At 48.7% G+C, this 21,197-nt stretch overlaps 1 protein-coding gene across 1 annotated transcript in view; it reads right to left on the bottom strand.

Moving 5' to 3' along the window:
- DESI2 (desumoylating isopeptidase 2) overlaps window positions 1-17,558 on the bottom strand; it is a 30,831-nt gene extending 13,273 nt beyond the window's left edge. Inside the window, exon 1 of the mRNA XM_037069334.1 lies at window positions 17,277-17,558. Within this exon, the coding sequence (XP_036925229.1) occupies window positions 17,277-17,318 (42 nt within the window). The 5' untranslated portion in view covers window positions 17,319-17,558. The remainder of the gene's footprint in view (window positions 1-17,276) is intronic.
- Window positions 17,559-21,197: the final 3,639 nt, after the last annotated feature.

The raw sequence follows: 21,197 nt of genomic DNA, 5'->3' as shown, positions 1-21,197 counted from the left end.
TGTTTTCTTTAGTGTGACTTTCTCTCCTCCCCAGTGGATGCCTTCCATGGAGAGCTGGTCGGAGAGACGCCCTCCGGCGTTTCTGCCTCCGGTAGGGCTTCCTCGCTCTGTAATTAGCAAACACGCCTGGGAGCTCAATCTCTGACAACTGGGCAGGCTGCCCGCAGAGGACAGGCATTTAATTCAAGGTCAGCGCGCCTCATCCAGCCCTTCTGCCCCTGAGTCCTGCCAAGGCTACTCAGGCAATACGGACGATGGCTATTTTAAGCAGGGGTTGAATGAGATACCTGTAAACAAAGTAAAACAAAAAAAATATTCGAGGACTGGGCCTTTTACCGAATGATTTCGGGTGTGAAACTCTCCTACAGCGATTTGCTGTTGCTGTTCGTGCTGAAGTAACTGCTACCCTCTTGGAGTGTAAGAGTTTAGAGTTTAGAAATCAGTAGCGTTCCTCAGCGCTTCTCTACCCCAGTTCCCACCCCTTGTCATTTACTTAAACAAATTACTACTGTCGAAACCTTGCGCACGCATCTCTGGAGATCAAAATCTCGGTACAAGGCTCAAGAGAGCTTCTCAGACTTGCTATATGGAAATCCATGCTTTTGTAGAGTACCCCAAAACACTGATAGTTTCTAACAGAAAACACTGCATAAATCTGCAACATGGAATCACAGCCAAGAACACGCAGCCGTGAAAAACAAACAAGGAGAGCTGCGACATTACATATGACTAGATGCTAGCAAGATTTCTGCTAACTTTTGTTGGGTATGTCTTCATTGATTTTGTTGTCTAAATAGTAGTAGATGCCAAAAGTTTAAAATTACATAGCTGGAAAATATGGACAATCCAGGACAAGTTTACCCAAAAGCTTGGCTTTTGATTCGACCTGGGAACCGAGCACTTGCATTCCTAGAGCTTGGTCGAAAGGCAAGGGTACTGCTGGTACTCAGGAGACGAGTTTAAGGATGACCGTCGCTCCAAGAGAACTGCAGAGGCTGTGATGCCGAGTTCCGTGCAGTGGCCCTGGGGCCCGCCTCCGAGGCTTTCTCACACCAGGGCCATGCTGCATGCGGGGTGGCCCAGACACTAGGGCAGATCCACTAAACGAGGTTCTGCATTCAAGGCCACCCAGTGCTGACAACTAGCTAACCTCTCAGGGATTCTATGGGGAATCAGACGTCTTCATCTGGGTTAGTTTGCAGTTCTTAAAGCCTTCCTAACATACCAAAGGAAAGCAGTATGCCAGCCAACTGGCTGCGTTGCTACCACAAAATAGCATCCCTCAGACCACGAAACGACAGCACAGTCACCACAACATCTGCACGTCCGCCGCCCACCCAATCTGTTCGTGCGGAGGGTTCACTTGGTCAGCTCAGTGTCAGGCTGTCTTGCCCTTAGGGTCAGTCAGAAAGCCCCCTCGTTCCTCTCTGCCAGCTCAGGCCCCAAGGACACTGCTTCTACTCCGTTTGAATTTACTTCAGAGATTATTGCTCAGACCAGAAAGGGTTGATCCAAACATTACAAGCCGACGCACTTGACCTGGAATGGAAAAGACACTGGACTGTGTGTCAGGAATCTGAGGTTCTGTGCTTATTTTTTTTCATAACTATTTGATACCTTTTTAAGGCACCCAATCTGTCTCAAAAGTATAATTCCAATTCAGATGCTGGAGCCATCAAATGGGAACATCTTGGTTCAAATTCTGCCTTCATATTTATTAGCTGTGTGACCCAGGGAAACACACTTCTCCTCTCTGTATTTATCAGACAGAGAGAAACACTCTCTACCGCAGAGAGCTACTGTGCAGGTGGAATGAGCGAACGATGAATGCAGTACTTGAGGAGTGCCTGACCCACAGTAAGTGCTAATTGTTAGCGGTAGCAAACACGTGTATTTACTGACAATATAACCCTTCCCTAATATTTTTGTTCTAGCAGATCAGTTCTGTTTGTTAATTCTCCAAATTTGCAAGAATCTTCAGGAGTGGATGTCAAATAACCCAGAGCAGTGACTCACTAAACTGAAGCAAGCCCTGGCCTGTGTGACTCAGTGGATTGGGTACTGGCCTGCAAATAGAAAGGTGGCTGGTTCAATTCCCAGTCAGGGCACATGCCTGGGTTGCAGGTTCCGTCCCCAGTTGGGGCATGTGAGAGACAATGGATCAATGTACCTCTTGTACATTGCTGTTTCTCTCTCCTCCCTCCCTTTCTAAAAGTAAATAAAATCTTAAAATAAAATAAACCAAATAGCAAACAATGGCAGCGCTGACTCTAAGACTCCCATAAGCAAGTCTTCATATTCTTGAGAAGTGCAGACCTGAGCAAAAGGTCTCTGTAGGAAGGGCTGTGGCTTCACGAGAGGGATATTCATTCACGAGGGCCATGCGCAGAGAGCTGAGAAGCCCATCTCGCCCTGGTGCCGGGACCTCTGGCCCCGCCCTTCCTCGGACCACGGAGACCTAACTACACAGAAGAGGGTCAAGGAAGGACCACTATCTGCACGTCACCTGCTCTGGCACCAACCAGTGCCACTGGTTTAGGAAGCTTTTCAGAGCGTTCTATAGTGTTAATAAAAGACAAAACAAGTCACAGAAAAAACCTCCATCTTAAAATAAGTGGGAAGGCAATACATGCATCAGTACAATTCCTTTCGAGCCCAATTTTGCTTCAATGCAAAAAAAAAAAAAGTCCTACTTCCTCTCTCTTTCCCTTCCCCTCTAAAGATAAATAAAATATTTTTTAAAAAGTCCTAAATATGTCTATTTATTACTTTAAAGCACTGTTTCTAGAACAGAATGGACTGTGCTACAGGGCAGTCATATACTACTAAAATGTTAAACCATTCTTCTGACAGAGAACTTTCATTAAACTTTATTTCAGTCTGTGATTTGCCTTATTGATTTAGTAACATTTGATGCTTCCTGTTTGCCAACAACAAAACGATAAATGTTCTCTCCTGAGTCTGGAACTTAAAACACTTAATATAACCACACTTGGGGTCTGGGCCTGATTCCCTCAGAAGGTAGTATTAAATAATGTGAGTACGAAGTATGACTGTTTCCTCTAAAAAACTAGAACCAGTGTTCATGGGGATTAAAGCAAGTGTTTACTTAATTCCCTCCCATAAAAAGGTGCTTGGAACAGAGAAGACGTCTCGATTACTGAATTAAAAATCCAAAATAAACTATAACTGGTGGTGATGGTGGGATAATTACCATAGTGCCATCTCATGAACTGTCTTTGATGTTCACACTGTTCAACTGCCCTGTGAGGTCCTCCCAGTACCACTGGGCTAAGTCCCAGATAACTCTAAGGCAAATGCTATTTAATAGTGCACCGCATTAACATGCCTTAGGGGTGGGCTAGTGATAAAGCCCAGTCAACAAACCCTCACTGAATGGACTGAGATGTTCTCTTTTTAGATGAAATCAAGAGCGCCCAGGGCTGTTACTTTGCTTTGCACTCTAAGAATAGATTCTATTCTGTTATTATTTCTAAGAAAATGTTAAGTTTTTTCACTACTAGAGATTATTGTCTAAAATAAACACATCACTTTCTAGAGCTTAGAAAAAATTATATAAAACATTTTCATTACAATATTATTTATAAACTGTTGATTATACTTTCAATCTTTGAAAGTAATCTCTCCTGATTACAAAAGATTTGCCAGTAATTTCTTAGTTAATAGTGTTTCAAGTTCTGTAGATGTTCTATCAAGTTTCTTTTTCTTCCTTTTCAAGACAGCGCAGCCAAACACTCACACACGCACTAAAGCTGGGGGAGCTGCACTTTCTAGTCCACCGGGCAAGTCCCTATTACAGCCGCAGTGTAACTATTCGGCCGGCTCCCTCTTTTCTGCTCAGGTCCCAGTTTGGATGATGTCAAAGTTAGCCTAGGGCTGGCTGGATTAAGGACTGTAAATCTTAAAAGCTCCTCAGCACTGTCCTGAACTCATGAGTGTGAGTGCACCAGACTCTGTACTTACATAATATCCCATAGCCAAGGAAAATGCGGTGCACCGTGTCTTCTGTATAAAGCTAAAGCTTCCTCCTCTTTATCGACCAGGCAAACTAGTTCTCAAACGCAAATTCCTGGGCTGCTGAGAGACTTAACTTTCAGGATGCTCAACGAGCTACGTGCGGGATTGCTGTGACTTCAAGGCCAACAGACTTTTACCAGTCAGACCAACAGCGAACCAAATGCCCCTTTCCATTTCTGCTTGTAACTATCTTACATAGCGCTCGTTCACCCTCCTGGTGATGAGACACAGGTGAGGCACAGTGCTGCCCTCGGTCCTCCAACCACATTGGTGCGGGAAACCTCTCCTTAGAAGCACTGCACTTTAGTCGTCTATGGCTGGTATCAAATATTTTGGTAAAACCTTGAAACTTCTTTTAAGGCCTGCTTGTACTTGACCATCCCCTCGGACTGGGCTTAAACTGCAGGAGGCCTGAGACGGAGCCTTACTCAATCCCGCATCCTCCGCGGGGCCAGTGGGTTGTATGCTCCCCAGCAGACCACTCAAACGCTCGGTGCTTTGGAATGTAGCAAGGAGTCTGTAATGCTCTTCCTCTGTTTTGTTCCCAACTGTGACCGATGGTAAAGAACCTCTCCATCCTTTCACTCATTCCGGCAATATTTATCGCACACCTACTATGTGCCAAGCACCAGCTGCTTGGACGTGAACATGAAGCTCCTGTCCTCACGCAGCCGGCACTCCTGACAGGTGTCTTTCAAACTGCAGACTGCAACCCGCTAGGGGACCCTGACATCATTTTAGTGGTTTTAAGTGAACTGGCCCTATTTTAAATGAGCAAAAAGAAACCATGAACTAATCAGAGGGCATCACACAAAGCACGGACTTCCTTTAACATCTGGTTCAGTTCTGTGCGTGTGTCATGGGCTTTTCTTGGCTGGCCCAGGACAAAACAGAAACACTGTTCTGGAAGGGTCTCCTGGGTGTGCTTAAATCTCATTTTACTTTTCTTAAGTTGAAAATATTTTTTCAATTACTGATTACATCCAATAGCATTTCGTATTAGTTTCAGGTGCACAGCATAGACAGTAAATGTCATTTTAAATGTTTACTTACCGCAAAGCTACAAAGCAAGTAAGACACCTGGGGTTCAATAAAGTGCGTGCGCACCTCCTGACACCTCTAGAGTGCGTGTCAGGGCTCTCAGATGCCGGCGGCAGAGGGTGGTTCATTCACAGCCCTTCTGCAGGGGACTCGTGAGGAATGTAGACAGTCACACTTGGGAAGGTGTTGAAACAGAAGTATGTGCATCTATAGTGAGGTAATAACTCCTTCTGGGTGCCACTCTAAACGGTACTTTCACTTTTGTTCTTCCCAACGAGAACAGTCCATGTAAAACGGGCGTTCGGGCCAAGGATCTGCCCAACGGCACGCACTGAGTGGCTAAGCCGTCCACAAGGAACAGGACGGCAGGGCAGAGAAGGAATGGCTGCTGGGGACAGGTGCTAGGGGACCTTCAGCTGAGCCCAGCACAACCTGAAGAATTACTTATCTGTCAGTCTTTTACAAGTCACACAGTCCCCGTTTCTGGAAGACGCTGACTATAAAAGACGCGGTCTAGTCTGCGGGCGCGGGGCGTTCCGGTGGAGGCGAACTGAGCACTGCAGCAGCGCACTGGCTCTCCGCACTTCGCCGAGATGAGGACGGAGTCCCGCCACAGCACAGCCACACGCGGCTGGAAAGGCAGCAGCGGGGATGGAGCCGGCACAGGATGGACGGGTTGGCCTCTGATGAGGACACGGGGTTCCGTGCAGCCCATGGACGAGGAGGGAGGGCAGACAACTGCGGGGCAGTGGTGGCGGGACAGTGGTGGCACAGGAGAACGGGGACTCTCTTCAGCCCCCCTCCCGCCCGTTAGGTGGAATAAGCAGTGAGGTCATCAGCTGAGTGAGGAGTGGGGAGAGTGTAAGAGACAACCTGCAGTTGTCTTGCAGAGTGAGGATGTCAGGTGACCAGAGACAGAAGCAGGCACCGCCAGAGAGCATTTAGGGTCCTCCTGGGGGTTGCAGTCAGGACTTCCGAGTGAGATTAGTCCGGGAAGGGTGTGTTCCACTCTGGCTGCATTCAGCTCCTGAGGTCTAGAGTGCAGGGCAAGTTCAGTGTTACTAGGGTTCCGGCCAAGTATGACAGAGGGAATGCTGATGCCGGTGCGCCGCAGGGTCTAGCTCAGCTGGGGGAGGAGAGAGGGATGAAGAAACGGACTGCAGGAATGGCAGCGCGCAGTCTGCAGGGCAGGCTGCAGGCGGGAGACCCAGCAGAGGTGGTGGCCCACCTCCTCTGCAGGCACAATTCCTTCTTCCTCGGGGGACCCGTCTTTGCTCTTGGGGTGCTCCACTGACTGGAAGAGCCCCACCCACATTATGGAGGGTAACTCACTTTCCTAAAAGTCTACTGGTTTGTTTTTTATTTTTTTAAAGATTTTATTTATTTTTAGTTTTAGAGGGAGGGGAAGGGAGAAGAAAGAGAAGGAGAGAAACATCAATGTGTGGTTTCCTGTTGTGCCCCCCACCCCCACCCCGGGGAAACCTCGCCTGCATCCCAGGCATGTGCCCTGACTGGGAATCGAACCAGTGACCCTTTGGTTCACAGGCTGGCATTCAATCCACTGAGCCACACCAGCCATGGCAAAGTCTACTGGTTTAAATGTTACCCAAATGCTACCTTCACAGCAACATGTATACTGGCATTTGGCTAAAAACATGCTTGGCTTAGTCAAGTTGACACATAAAATGAATTGTCACAGAAATGCTCATAGATCCGGGGGGTTATTTTCTCCACTGCCTGTTCCTGAGCTCCAGAGAGCACAGAGTGGAAGGCAATTTAGAGATGAGGACAGACGGAGATCAGCAGTCTTGGGGGGTGGGGGGCAGCCATCTGGGGTAGTGGTGGGGGGGGGCACAGCCCGGGTGCCAGAGCCCCGCCCCTTCCGGCAGGATGCTCAGCAGGTTCTTCAGCCAGGCCTCGGTTTCATCATCTTTGAAAGGGACACTAACAGAAAGGAGTGGCTTAGCACCGTGGCTGGCGTAACGCAGTCACTCAGAACTGTCGCTCTCACTGCTACGGGTCCACAGGCCGCGCTCAACCCACTGACCCACACCAGCCAGGGCACCTACTGTTATGAGAAGACACAATGTTGTAAATCTGTCCATTCTCCCCCAGATTTACTCATAAATTTAATGTCATTACACTTAAAATTGCAGGGAGTTGTTATTTAGATTTTGTTTATTTACTTTCAGAGAGAGGGGAAGGGAGTAAGAGAGGGAGAGACACACACGAGAAATATGCTGACTGGCTGCCTCTCGCCTGCTGGCTTCTGGAGACCTGGCCCACAACCCAGGCATGTTCCCTGACTGGGAATCGAACCAGTGACCTTGTGATTCGCAGGCCAGTGCTCAACCTACTGCGCCGTACCAGGCAGGGCTGCAGTGAGTTTTTTTGACAAATTGATTCTAAATTTTATTTGGAAAACAATGTGAGACAAAATTCTGAAAGAGACTAAGAGAAACCTCCACCACCGGATATCAAAATATAGGAGTGCTGAACTGAACACCTGACAGGTGTGGGGAGAGGCAACTAAACAGACGAACAGCAAAGGAAGTCAAGAAACAGGCCTACGTGGGCGAGATGACGTGCGGGGCAGTCCAGGGTCCCTGTGACACACACCTCCAACTGACAGGAGGAGCCGTGGGTCCCTGGACAAGCAGTGCTGGGACAAGTGGCTTTGCACTTGGGAACAAATGTGTGGACTGTCCCTGTGGTTCTGGGCTAGGAAAGCCATTCTAGGAACGACGAGAAGCGGAAAGGTCATGAACAACAACAGTGCTGACTGCACGCAGTTTAAAAGTTCTGTCAGGCAAAGGACACTGTAAACATCCTTAATAGCTTAGAGGGGATTTTAATTTATTTCCTGTCATTTCATGATTTATATGCTTGGTCCTACTTGTCTTCATTTTACACTCTTCTCTGTTTTTTCTCTTATATCTGTGCACTCTGCTGTTTCTCATCTAGATCTGACTTTATCCCACCCATACTTACACTTACTTAAAAAAAAATGACATGCACACTCCACTACAATTTTCCAAAACCAACAAGAATCACTTTTATCCACCAGCTTATCTCTTACGTCGGGCTGCTGGGTGCTTCTGCCTCCGCCCTCACCCTCACTGTACTGAGGTTTGCTCAGGACAATTTGAGACAGTTTTTTAAACTGCACATCCATGCTCTCTGAGGAGTAGTTCTGGATATTGGTACTGTTTTCAACCACATGTACTAGAATTTACATGAAACAAGTATGGACGCCTGCGGCTTTGTCTTTTAAACTGTCACGGCCTCATTCTTAAGCCCAAGTTCTCGGTTCACGCCCCACAGGCACCTGGTCCTGTCTGTGTCCTTTGGCGTGTGAGTGACAAGGTGAGCGGGTACAGTATCCAGGCAGAAGTGGCCTCCCTTGTAACACCCTGTAGCGAATGCGCTGTTTTATTGTAGCTTCGGTGTCATGAAAGAGAAGTCTGGAGTCATTTTAGTTTTGTTCCCTTCTAGCAACTTTTCTGCCTGTGTGTAATTTGAGGATTTTTCCTTCATGCTTGAAATGTGAAGGCTGAACCAGGCTTTGGTTGGATGTTCCTAACTGTAAAGAATTCTGCCTAGCACTTGGTCCTCCCGGGCGCTGACACAGACCCTTTCACTGCGGGTCCCAGAGCTTCTCTAAGTCTCGATGTTCTCCTTCAGTTTTCAGCATGTTGCTTGTAACGCCCACTGCGGTGTACATTCGGAGCGGTACTCGTGGCCTCTGCGTAATGTTATCCTGACCTCACACTGTTCCTCCTCCGCACTCACCTGTTCTCAATGAACCTCATTAATCTACTTGAGACTATAACTCTGAAAATCCCCTAAAACTCTCCTGTTCCCATGGTACATTGACTTAAAAAGAGGCACATGGCCTGACGGACCCTCCGCACCTGCGAACTCTCTGCTGAACGTCCCCTCTCGCCTTTCAGGAACGCCATGTTCTGGGTGAGGCCTTCCTCGGTGACCCTGGGGGACACGGTGATGGAAACTGCACCACGCTGTCTGGGCCTGCACTGTCCCTCCCTTTCCCTGGCTCAGTTTCCCTCTCTAGCCCTACTGGACTCCACGCACCATAGATGTGACTCACTCACTCAGCTTATTCTGGTGATAGACGGCTCAGATGTATGAGCCGCCTATTACACTAACTTAGAGGGTTAGTGTGATTCTAATTTAAAAATAAATTACGGCTACTGGGTATACACCCAAGAGAATGGAAAGCAGGCACTTGAACAGATATTTGTACACTTACATTCCTAGTAGTATTATTCACAACAGCCAGAGGTGGAAGCAGCCCAAACGTACATAGACAGACAATAGCTAGAGAAAATGTGATATATATATATATATATATAATGGAATAAATATCACTTGGCCTTAAAAAGGACGGAAACTGACAACCTACAACGTGGATGAGCCCTGATGACACTATGTAAAGGGAAATGAGTGAGAAAAAGACAAGTATGAGTCCACTTACAGGAAGTACCTGTGAGGTACAGAGACAGAGAGCAAAGCGGAGGTAGGCGGGGTGGAGGGGAGGGGGCGGCCGGGAGCTGCAGGATGGACAGAGTTCCAGTTTGGCGAGATGAGGACGTCCTGGCGACCGACTGGGGGCACAACTGACCGCACACTATGACCTCCGTGGCTAAGGGTGGGCGAGATGGCAGATGTTATGTGTTTTTAAACACAATTTTTAAAAAAAGATTTAAAAATGTGGTTTTTTTGGAGAGTCTTATAAAGTATTCATAGAAAAGGAAGTGAGTAATAGTCTAGAAAACTTAAGAATAATAATCAACGGAAATGGGCTCAGCCACATGGTAAGGTGAAATTTTAACCATTAAAATAGTGGAGTGACTGATGGGCAGACTCAACAAATTGATATGGGCAAGAATTCAGTATTACGGCAAAGATGACGTCACAGCTTAGTGAGGAAAGACGTTTACTTCAAATAATGTGGGATCAATTAATTAATCTGTGAGTTAATGTTTGGAGTAGGGGACCATCACAATCATATTCTAATACACATTCTAGATAAACTGAAACAAAATTATTTTCAGGTATCTCATTTCCCTTCATTATTTACTACCTTTCTTACACTTTAATAAGAGTTTTGGGGGCAGTCTCCCCTTTAAATTTGGGTAACCAACTGGGGCACACTAAACGATAACGTGGCTCTCTAACTTAAATAACAATTGTGGAAAACCTGACAGCCAACGAAGGCAAAGCACAAGCCCACCATGTCATAAGAAAAACCCACTCAGGGAAAGAGATCACCTGAAATGGGCTCTTCTTGGTATTTAAAAGTATTTCACTTAGAGGTTTCGTTAAATTCTATTCGGCTAACTCTGCCCACCATCATCAGTGTGGCCTCGGAAGGGACAGGCATCAGGCCACTGCGGGGCCTGGAGTCACCAGTGTGCTTGGGCCCGTAAGGTCTGGGTGTCTGCCCATCGTGAAGGACTCCGTTCCTCATTTTTCTGAACACTCCAAGTTCTCCACGCTACGTTAGTATTCACTCCACACCACGACAAGGGACCACTAAATGGGAACACTGGACATCTGTGGGCTCCCAAAACCCCTTTCACAGGTGGCGTGGTGGGCAGAAGGACTCCAGGACTGGGGAGGATGTCACCTGCTGTGCAAAGGGACTTTGCGGATGTGACTAAAATTAGAGCTCTTAAGATAGGGGGATCATCCTGGAAAACCCTTGGGGTCCCCCTAGTTACATGGACCATTCAAAGCAGAGAACTTTCTCTGGACCAAGGTAAAACCAGTGCGGCCGAAGGAGGGCAGACAAGTCGGAACAGGGAGTAGGACCCAACGCGCCTTCGCTGGTCTGAAGATGATGGGCGCAGGTGAGGAACACAAGAAACCTTAAGGAGCTGGGAGAAGGTCCCAGCCAACAGCCAGCAAGGAGTGAGCCCTCTGCCTTAGAACCGCAAGCAACCGAGCTCTCCAACATCCCGAGTGACCCTGGCAGCAGACCTGCCCCCAGAGCCCAGCCCAGCCCACTGGGAGCTGACCCACACGTGTGCGAGACGATGCATCAGCTCAGCGTTCGGCAAGTTTTAATGCCGCAGCGGAGAACAAATACACACAGAGATTGAATTCTTTTTTCATATAAACAAAGCCAAAAAATAAAAAATAGACACTGCCATGGATAATGCAGGACAGATTCGTGACTGCCCTCTTTTCCTTTCAGCCAAGCTTGGGGTCACCGTTCCTGCGTCAGGCGGTCGAAGTGGCACTGGCCCAGGACACATTCTCGGTAAGAGAAAATAGGACTCGTTTCTATTAACTAGTCGATCTATGTTAAAATTTAGGGGCTGACAGTGTTTTCGGAAAGATTATGTTCCAGGGAGTGACTAAGACCCAACTTCAAAAAATAAACAGATTAAAAACATTTCCTCAGCCTGGGCCCACAGTGCTTAAAAAAACCCAAAACAAAAACCACAGAAAGGACGAATATTTGGTATTTTTTCTGTCTCATTCCCGTGACCCTCCCCCTCTCATCTTGTCACCTGTTCCAACAACAAAGGCTAAAACCCAGCAATGTGCTAAGTAAAAGTAGAGAAAAAAGTACTGAAACAGGTATTTGGCACAAACGGAAGGGGGATCGCATGACCACGTCAGCGATCTAAGCAGCGCCATTCCTGACAAAACTGCCCAATTAGAATCCCACTGGTCGGCACATGGTTACTCACAGAACACCTCACAGTGACAGGCCCTGCTGTAGACACTGCTGACATTGTGACGCCATCAAGGGACTCCGTCGGGGGGGAGGCACAGAGTGCAGACACAGGCAGTGGCGGAGACACACGGAAAGCACAAGCAGGGTGCAGAGAGGAGGCTCACCCGCGTCTGATGACCTGGCCGCAGCCACAGGGAGCGNTAGAATCCCACTGGTCGGCACATGGTTACTCACAGAACACCTCACAGTGACAGGCCCTGCTGTAGACACTGCTGACATTGTGACGCCGTCAAGGGACTCCGTCGGGGGGGAGGCACAGAGTGCAGACACAGGCAGTGGCGGAGACACACGGAAAGCACAAGCAGGGTGCAGAGAGGAGGCTCACCCGCGTCTGATGACCTGGCCGCAGCCACAGGGAGCAGCTGCGCTGGTCATCTTTTGAAACAGGACATTCGGGAACAGATTTGCCTTGTACCTCAGTACAAGATGTGCCTTTGACAGTCAGGGAGGGGTTACATCATACAGGACGTTAGACTTTATCCTGTGAACAAAGTTTAAGCAGAAGAATGGCACAATCATTTACAATCAGAAAGCTTCCTTTGGTAACAGAAGGGAAGATGGATTAAAATGAAGTACCTGGCTGGTGTAGCTCAGTGGACTGAGCGCAGGCCTGTGAACCAAAGGATCGCGGTTCGATTCCCAGTCAGGGCACATGCCTGGGTTGCAGGCCAGTCCCTAGCAGGGGACGCAGGAGAGGCAACCATACATTGATATTTCTTTCCCTCTCTCCTTCCCTTCCCATCTGAAGATAAATAAAATCTTTAAAAAAATAAAATGAAGTAATAATCAGAAAATGAGACTAGTTGGAAAGGCTTTAATATTGTGCAAACAGATAATGAGGACTTGAACTTGAGAGACAGCAGTGGAAATGAGAATCAGGTAACCAATTTAAGGAATCCCCAGGAAAAAAGAACGTGGCAGCCACCGCAGGCCCCCAGCTGCCTGCCGTGCCCAACTCCCTGCCCTCCAACCCCCACTGGCTAGAGAGCTGGCGGGGCTGGACAGCCTCTCTCCCAGCTCCCTGGCAGTCCCCTGCGGGACACCTGTGGCCAGTCCCTGGGAAAAGGAGGTGGCTCTGGCAAAGTCTTTTCCTTCTAGACAGAGAGAGGTAAGGGAAAGGCCCTTACCTGTGGGGAAAGGCCCTCCTCACCTGTCTTCCTTCATGTCCTGCTGAGTGAGGACACTGTATTTGGTGCTATGACAGTCATTACAACACCGAGGACACAACCAAGACTAAAAGCCAGCCCTGGCTGGTGTAGCTCAGTGGATTGAGCGCAGGCCTGCAAACCACACAATCGCGGTTCGATTCCCAGTCAGCGCACATGCCTGGGTTGCAGGCCAGTTCCCAGCAGGGGACTCATGAGAGGTAACCATACATTGATACTTCTCTCCTTCCCTTCCCCTCTAAAGATAAATAAATAAAATTAAAAAAAAAAAAGACTAAAAGCCAACGTGTGGGAGAGCAGAGCAGGACACAGAGTCCTGGTGCCCAACGACCCAGCTGCGCTGCTGAACCAGCCCAGGCCTGTTTATCTGTGGACCTGGGCACCTTTCGGTCTCAGTCACAGACTTGAAGCTCTGTTATCTCAGAAGGAACCAACCCAACCCAACCAAACCAAAGGGGCAGGGCTGGCGACTTAACTACGTGTGACAGTCTGCAGTGAAGAGGAACTCAGTTTCCCTCCCAGGGTTCTGGCTCGGGAAGCTAAGTAAGAGAAGGTGCTAGTTACCCAGATAAAATTACAAAGGAGAGGCTGGGGGCTGATGGATGGCGTAAAGGGGAAGGGTCTGAGGTGGGGAAAAAAGGAAAGGGAGAAAGTTTGTTCCTGGACGTACTGCTTTAGAGATGCCACGGAATCACTGAGGTGAAGAGTACATTCAGCTGAGCCCGGGACACAGTCACGAAGTCTGACTTAGTCCTGCTGATGTATATGAATGAAGTGGGATCCTGTCCCGACCGCACGGCCTCGCATCCTCCTGGAAGATTCTAATGGAGCCGGGGCGGGGGGGGGGGGGGCGTCAAAAGAAGGGAGTCCAGATCAAATTTCCTTATTTGACGAGTTCTAGAAGATGTTTCCTTTTTACTAAGACTCTTGACTCTGAAGATGTACAAATACTATTTAAAAATAGAAAAAAGAAATTTTATAGACTGAATCTACAAACACCGCACTGCCATATATTTTTACTTTATAAAAACTCATTAGTGCCCAAGAGAATCTGAGAAGCGCACAGTCTGGAACTATACCCAAAGCAGACCTGGTGCTGCAGAGACTGCCCTGGAGTCCTAGCAACTGAAACTAATCGGAATCACTTGCTTTACTCTGTAGGCCAGACAGTTAGGAGCATGTGAATAACCTCATTCCCAAGATTGAGAAAATAACTCCAGGACATGTTTTATTGGTGGCAGATTACCCGAAGTACAAAGAGAAACATAATCACTGAGAAGGTGGCAAGCAATAATTTAGCAGCTCGGTGGAAGATTAGGTAACCTTATGAGGATTATACTATTCCTCCATGAGAAGTTAATACAGGTGACCCCGATACAATGATTCTGTGTGTGTGGCAGAGTTACAGGAGGGAAGAGGAGATGAGCGGCTCCTGATCAGCGAACAGGAGCAGGCGACAGTCTCGAAGACAGGAGGCCCAAGGGTACTGGCCAGAGGTCCCTCTAAACAGTGATTATTAGCGCAGGTTTACAAAGCTGGGACTAGACAGACAGCTGCCGTGCAAGGCGGTGCCGGCGGCAGCAGTCCCCAGCAAAGGTGTCGACGAGGCACAGGCAGTACTACCAAAGATAAAAGGAGCATGCCCTTGACATCAAGCAAAAATGTTTCAAAAACCAATACTGACTTGCGCAAAATGAGTGTAACAGATACAAATTTGTACTTCAACCCACTGGTCTTGATTCTAAAACGCAACTCTCACCATGCAGCTCCACAGAAACTTTGGGTGGGTCCCCCTGGTTCACAGACCCCGCCCCCAGCCCCCCCCCCCCATCGAAGCCCTTCATTCCAGCCCCAAACTAAGAAAAGTTCGCATCCAACTTTCAGTTTTGTCTCCTTTCAGGCAACCTGCTCTCTAGTTATTCTGGACCAGCTGGTATTTCCCAACCCCAACCTGTGTTTTCCTTGCTCCTGCCGTTCGGCCCAGCTGACAGTTCTCTGCCTGCGGAGCTCCCACCAAGCCTGAGATTCCCCGTCTCACCTTCCGGCAATCCCTGATCCTCCGGCCTCATGGAGTTCCCTTCTAACCATCTTGCTCTGCTCCTACCCAGATCATGCTATTCTCATCTGAACTGTTCCCACTCCTGTACCTCTCCTATGGCATTCTAAGTCCCTTAAAGAAGAAAGGGTAATCAATTCATCTGTGTGACTTCTGCAGGGTTGTACTTAACTAGGTAACTGTAGGTACCTGAATTAGCGACCTAAGACAATCATGAACCAAAGCCCTCCAAAAAACACACAAAGGCAAGTTTATCAGAAGTCTAATAATTCAGCTATTTTGGTCATATGCTTCTTTTTCTCCTCGAGAGGAAAAAGCAGTATGTAAGAAATAAAAATGAGAACACTCAGTAGAGAAAACAATGAATCACACTGTGGCGTGGATTCCAGACCCTCCCTATTTTTAGTTGTCTGGGCAGGTTTAACCGACCCCTTTCTCTACCGGCTTCCTCTGTAATACCTCTTTATGAAAGTGACGTGAGAAACAAGATCTTTGTTAACGAGTTAATCTGATAGCATCTTTTAGAATCCTCCTCCCTTTAAACTATACTGGTTTCCTATCTCTCACTTTGCACACACTTACTACAATCAGCAATGATTTCTGTGATTCACAGCACACCCAAGGTGTGAAGAAGCCCACCATATGCCGAAGAATGCGTTTTTGGTTTAATTAAAAAACCCGAACTACTCCCTTCCTCTATGTTCATGGATTTCGCTTAGGCTATGAAACTCCTGGCCGTTGTGTGATTCCACCGGATGGAGGGGTTTACCATTCTAGAGACAGGGCATGCTGGAGAGCAGAATTAAGTTTCAGGGACGGTTTGTAATAGTCTCAAATAAACAAAAAACCAAGTTCAGATCATTGGGTTGGGGGATAAAAAATAGTAAAAGGTCAATTAAGTCTTGAAAAACAGCGCACCAAAGTTTAAATGTAGAGAATTATTCCCTAACCAGTGACACAGGCCACAGACCTCCAAGCGTCATGTTGTGGTAGGATCTCTAGTTCTGCTTACTCTCTGTAACTTCAACATGATTCACTTTTCTCCATGTGTTAACCTACAAGATCTCACGTGAACTCCACTGAGAACTCACCTCAAATCCTCAGCAGTCTCTCTGCCCTCCTGACATAATTCCCAGGGTATGAGGGGAATTCCTTTCTCCCCAAAAGGACACACTGTAAACTCAGAAACTTACACACAATGCAAGGGAGGAAAAAGTTTGGACCTGTGGACGGGAACCAGGACTTCTGACCTCTGTCACTTCCGTTCTACATCCTCAAGGCAACACAAATAATGAAGGGGACTTTTCCATTTGCCAATCCAGTTACCAGAAATTTTAAGAAAACTTAAGAACTTACAAAAGCTAAGTGCCCAAAGCAAACAAACCCAAGCATGCATCTGACCACAATGATAACGCTCTACCGGGTAGTTCAAGTACAATTAATTATAAGGCAAATCAGTCCTTGGACTCATGCTCTGCGCTTCCAAACGCGATGACATAATAAACAAGTCCTGCCCTTCCCTCTCCTGCGGCCACGTCAGATACCTGTTGCATCGCCTGGAAAGTGGTCTTCAGAATCTAGGAAAGGATCTAGACATAATTCAGCTGGGCTGTTTTCTTGATCAATTTTAGCCTCATTTATTTTAACGAGGTTGCCGTGGAGGCAAGGGGGTGTGTTGGCTGCTGTGCGCCCTCGAGGAGAAGCTGGCCTGGACCTCGACGGTTGGGACTTTCTGGACGTGAAGAGGGGGCTTGTTCGGAGTTTTGGAGACTCGGGCACCAACAGAGATGTGTGGTTCCGCCGAAGCAGGGCAGCGCAGGAGCGAGCACCGCGGGCAACCGACAGCGGGGAGTGGGCAGCCCGGGAGTCCCCGTGCCGGCAGTGGAAGTGAGACCTGCGACGGAAGCTCTGCCGAAGGGACAGCGCTCGTCGGCCAAAGTGTAGGGCCCAGGGCCGGGGTCCGAGCCAAGCTGGGGGCCCGGGAGAGATTCCAGTCCACCCGAGCCCTGGCCGAAGCCCTCGGGCGGACTGGGCAGCACTACCAAGCCCGAGGATTAGAAAATAATAAGACTCCCCTCCCCCCCACCCCGGGGAACTAAGCTGGAGGCGGCGAGGAGAGGCAGGAAGCGCTGGGGCCGGGGTCCGAGGCCAGGCACCGAGGGGGCGCCAGCGCCGGGCCGGGGCCGCCAGGGGCCGCACTCACCATGTCGTACACGTTGAGCACCACTAACTGGTTAGCCCCCATCCTCCCCGCGGCCGCCGCCTCGTCCTCCAGCCGCTCCGTCTCCGCGGGGCCGAGGCCGCTCCCGCCCCCGCGGACGCTTCAGGGGGCCAGAGCCGGGCACTACGCGCGCAGCCCGGCCCGCGGCAGCCTGCGCAGGACCATCGGGAGGCCGGGTCGCCCCGGGGCGCCGCCGACAGGACCCTCCGCGCCGACGGGGCCGACCGCTGGCGGGCCCGCTCGGGCTCAGGCACCTCCCCTAGGCGCTAGACACGTGGGGGAGGGCGGGGCCTGGGCGAGGGGCGGGCGCCGGGCGCCCCGGGGGCGGAGCCGTCCCGGCGCCCCGGCTGAGCCCGCCTGCGCTCTGGCTCTCCGCGGCCGCACCTCGGGACCTAAAATGGCGCAGCCTCGCGTCTCTCCACCTGGGAGGAGCGGGGTTCCCGGGAAACTCCAGTTCCCAGCATGCCGCGCGGGTCGCGACCCTCTCGGACCCCGGCCTCCCGGGAGACTACAGTTCCCAGCAGGCAGTGCTTGGCATCTGCGCCAGTTTCCGTGCGGTCTGCCCTTGGCTTTGTAAAGGCTCTGATCTTCGACCCGTCTTCACTGGTGCTGCTATTACTTTCTGTGTGGCCTTGAGCCCGATGCAGCCAACGAAATGTGGCAAAGGACCATGATAATAACCTGTTTTCCAAATCTCTTCTCACTTTTCTTTTTGCAGGGGGCGGGGGCGAAGAAATAGAGGAAGGTGGGTTACTGGTGGTGTAACAGGCATCCAGTTAAACCTCAGTATGAAATTTCACATTTTAAGAAACTGCCCTGTTCAGATGGGAGAAGTACAGTACTCACAGATTAACATAACCCTAGCACACACAGTGGTGCTTTTGCATGCATTCAACAAATATTTGTGTGTCTGCTATGCACCAGGCAGTGTCGTAGGCCCTGGGGAACACGGTAATACACAGAAGGGAGGACAAAATATTGGCGCTATGTGCTTTGCAGAGGATAGAACAGGTTGAACTGATTGACAGTGATCTTAGAGCAGCTGCAGCATAAAGGTTTGTTGACAAGGCGAGGTTTAAGCCGAGGACTGAATGGCAAAAAGCCAGCCTTACAAGTATCAGGGGACAAGTATTCCATTGAAAAGAAACCTCAGAGCTAATTGATTCAGCTAATTAGGAAGCCACTCCACAAGTGTACACCAAAAGGTAGCTTAGATATTGGGGGTATTGGGGGACACAAAAATTAGAGATCTTTGGAATACTTTGGAATTAGAGGCTGCAAGATTTGCTACTGGGTTGTGTTGAGTTTGTTAGGGGGAGAGAACATTCAAGGATCACTTCCAGATTTGCAGCTTGGGAAATTGTGAGGATGGTGGTGCCATTTATAGGATGGGAAGATTAGGAAGAACAGGTTGGAAGGTGGGGAGTGAAGAGTTATGGTTTGGTCATGTTAAGTTGAAGACACCTTTTAGATGTTGACATCAAGTAGGCATTTGGATAAACTGCGAGCCATGGGATGGATTGGATTATCTGGGGAAAAGTGTAGATTAAACAAAAAAAAAAAAAGAGAGAGAGAGAGAGAAAATGAGACTGGAAAGGCAGGGGTTTGTGCTATCACTACCAGAACCAGTAAGTAGAGACAAGCAAGGATTGACTCTTTTGGGGCACTTTATTCTGATAGCCAGCCATCTGCAAAGGGAGCGTGTTAAACACCCTAAAAGCCTGTTTTATATCTCATCTCAAGCCGACCTTTTTTATAAGGAGAAGTGGTAGGTAAGGGGTTTCAAATTCAGGGAAAAGGATAATCAGATAAAAGTTGCAGACTGGCAATTTTCCTGGCAGCCTTTCATCAGCTGACTGGTGATTCGTGATCTGCGTCCCGATCTGCAGATGACGTTCCCTCCCTGAAGCACAATGGCTCAGAAACCATCCTGATCACTTACACCGAGGTCAAATTACTTGCGGGTCTTCTGGAGTCAGGGTAGATCTGGTCATAAATTCCAGATCCTGGAACAAGAGTTTTCTACCTGCTCTTTCTACCTCTCATTAATCACTAAGCCTATTAACTATAACTAAAGCTTAAAATGTCTAACTCTTGAGTTCCCCCATCAAAAGGGGCCAAAGATAAAGCTCTTGGACCCTTCGTTTAGAGGTCAAGTAGAGGAGGAAGAGGGACCATGTGGTAGATCATGGTAACACAGTAGCCACAGGGCTATCAGACTCAGCAACACGGTGGTTACTGGTAGCCTTGATACAAGCAGTCTCGGGGGAGGAGTGGAATCCAAAGAACACTGGAATGGTTTGGGGAGCGAATGTAAGGGGGAAAAAATGGAGACTATGACAGCGTAGGGCAACGAAGGGATAGGCCTGTGTGGTCAGTGGAGGACATTTTGAAGATGACAGTATTAAGGCGTATGTGTATGTAAAGAGGAAAAATTGGGGGCGGGGGAGAAATTGATGATGTAGGAGAGAGGGTGAGATTCCCAAGGTAAGAAGGGGAAGAGGTCCAGTGTACAAGTGGAGCGGTTGGCCGCTAGGAGGAGGGAGGCTTTGTCCATGGTGATAGCACATGAGGTAGAGGCAGGTGAATGGTGATGGCGTAACATATAAAGATAAATGAAAGCAGGTTAGAAATTTGGGGGTGGGGGGATGAGGGTGTTCTACTCTGATTTGCTTCGATTTTCTCAACGAAAGAGAGACAACACGGTCATCGGAAAGTCAGGGTAGAGGAGTGGAAGGGATGTGGAGAGAGAAGAAGGTGTGAGGTTGGGAAAACTCTGCTGAGTGACGGTGAGTGCTGTGTGTGTGATTGTTAATTGTCCTCAGACAGGTTGTGGGCAACGTGTTCAAGTTTATTTTAGGTGGACCCTGCTCTGTTTCCTGTCCCCGCGGTGGCCTTCCTTTCCACCTGACACAACTGAACAAATGACAGGTGTGGGGGAAGTCACCGTTCATTAACACCCCACCTAGTTCTAGCCACGCTGCTTGGCTCCAACCACTGGCTCACTCACCTCTCACTCTACAGTCTCCCTTTGCCCTTTCTGATCTCGGCTACCCTCTCAGCTAAAACTATCGGTGTCTGCTGACGAGTCTGATCCCCGCATCTCCAACTCCCTCTTCTCCTGACCACTAGGCCAGTGCAACCTGTAACCTATTGGACTTCTCTGCCAGATGGATTAGTGTCTTCTTGCTGCTGTAACAAATGACCCCACACTTAGTAGTTTCAAAACTATAAAAGACAAGTTATCACACAATTCTGGAAGTCAGAAGTCCAGAATGGGTCTAAGGGTCTCCTTAGGCTAAAAACCAAGGGCTGTGTTCCTTCTAGGTTCCTTCCAGAGGCTCTAGGCTAGAAACTCCTCCCTTTGCAGATTCTAGAGGCGGCTCTCATTCCTGGGCTCAGGGCCACCCGGCCCAGACCTCGGTTTCCAACATCTTATCTTCTCTGCTCTCCGCCTCCCTTTTAAGTGAAAGGACCCTTGTGATTACACTGGGCCCACCTGGATAATCCAGGGTGATGTCCTCTTAGGCTCCTTCACTAATCACATCTGCACAGCCTCTTTTTCCCCATGTAGGATACAATAAGGTAATATACCTACAGGTTCAGGGAATCGGACGTGGACATCTCTGAGGAGCTGATGTTGTGCCCACCACACAGCTGTCCCATGGCCACTTCAAGTTCATCAGGCACAGAATGGAATTCACTGTCTGATGATGCAATAAATTGTATCACTCATATAATTTAGGTATTCATCATTCATTCACTGGGCAAGTATTAAATGATGCTTTTATGTATCAGCCGCGTATCATTAGTACGTCATGGTAAAACAGACATGACTCCTGGCCTTGTGATGCTTACAGACCAGTGGGAGATAGGAAAAAAATGTATGTATTTATTCATTAA

This window comes from Sturnira hondurensis, unplaced genomic scaffold (assembly GCF_014824575.4).
Source record: "Sturnira hondurensis isolate 20B ecotype Veracruz unplaced genomic scaffold, ASM1482457v3 Scaffold0018525, whole genome shotgun sequence".
Lineage (NCBI taxonomy): Eukaryota > Metazoa > Chordata > Mammalia > Chiroptera > Phyllostomidae > Sturnira > Sturnira hondurensis.
The sequence above is the reverse complement of the archived record's forward strand: the minus strand, read 5'-3'. Positions and strand labels throughout refer to the sequence as shown.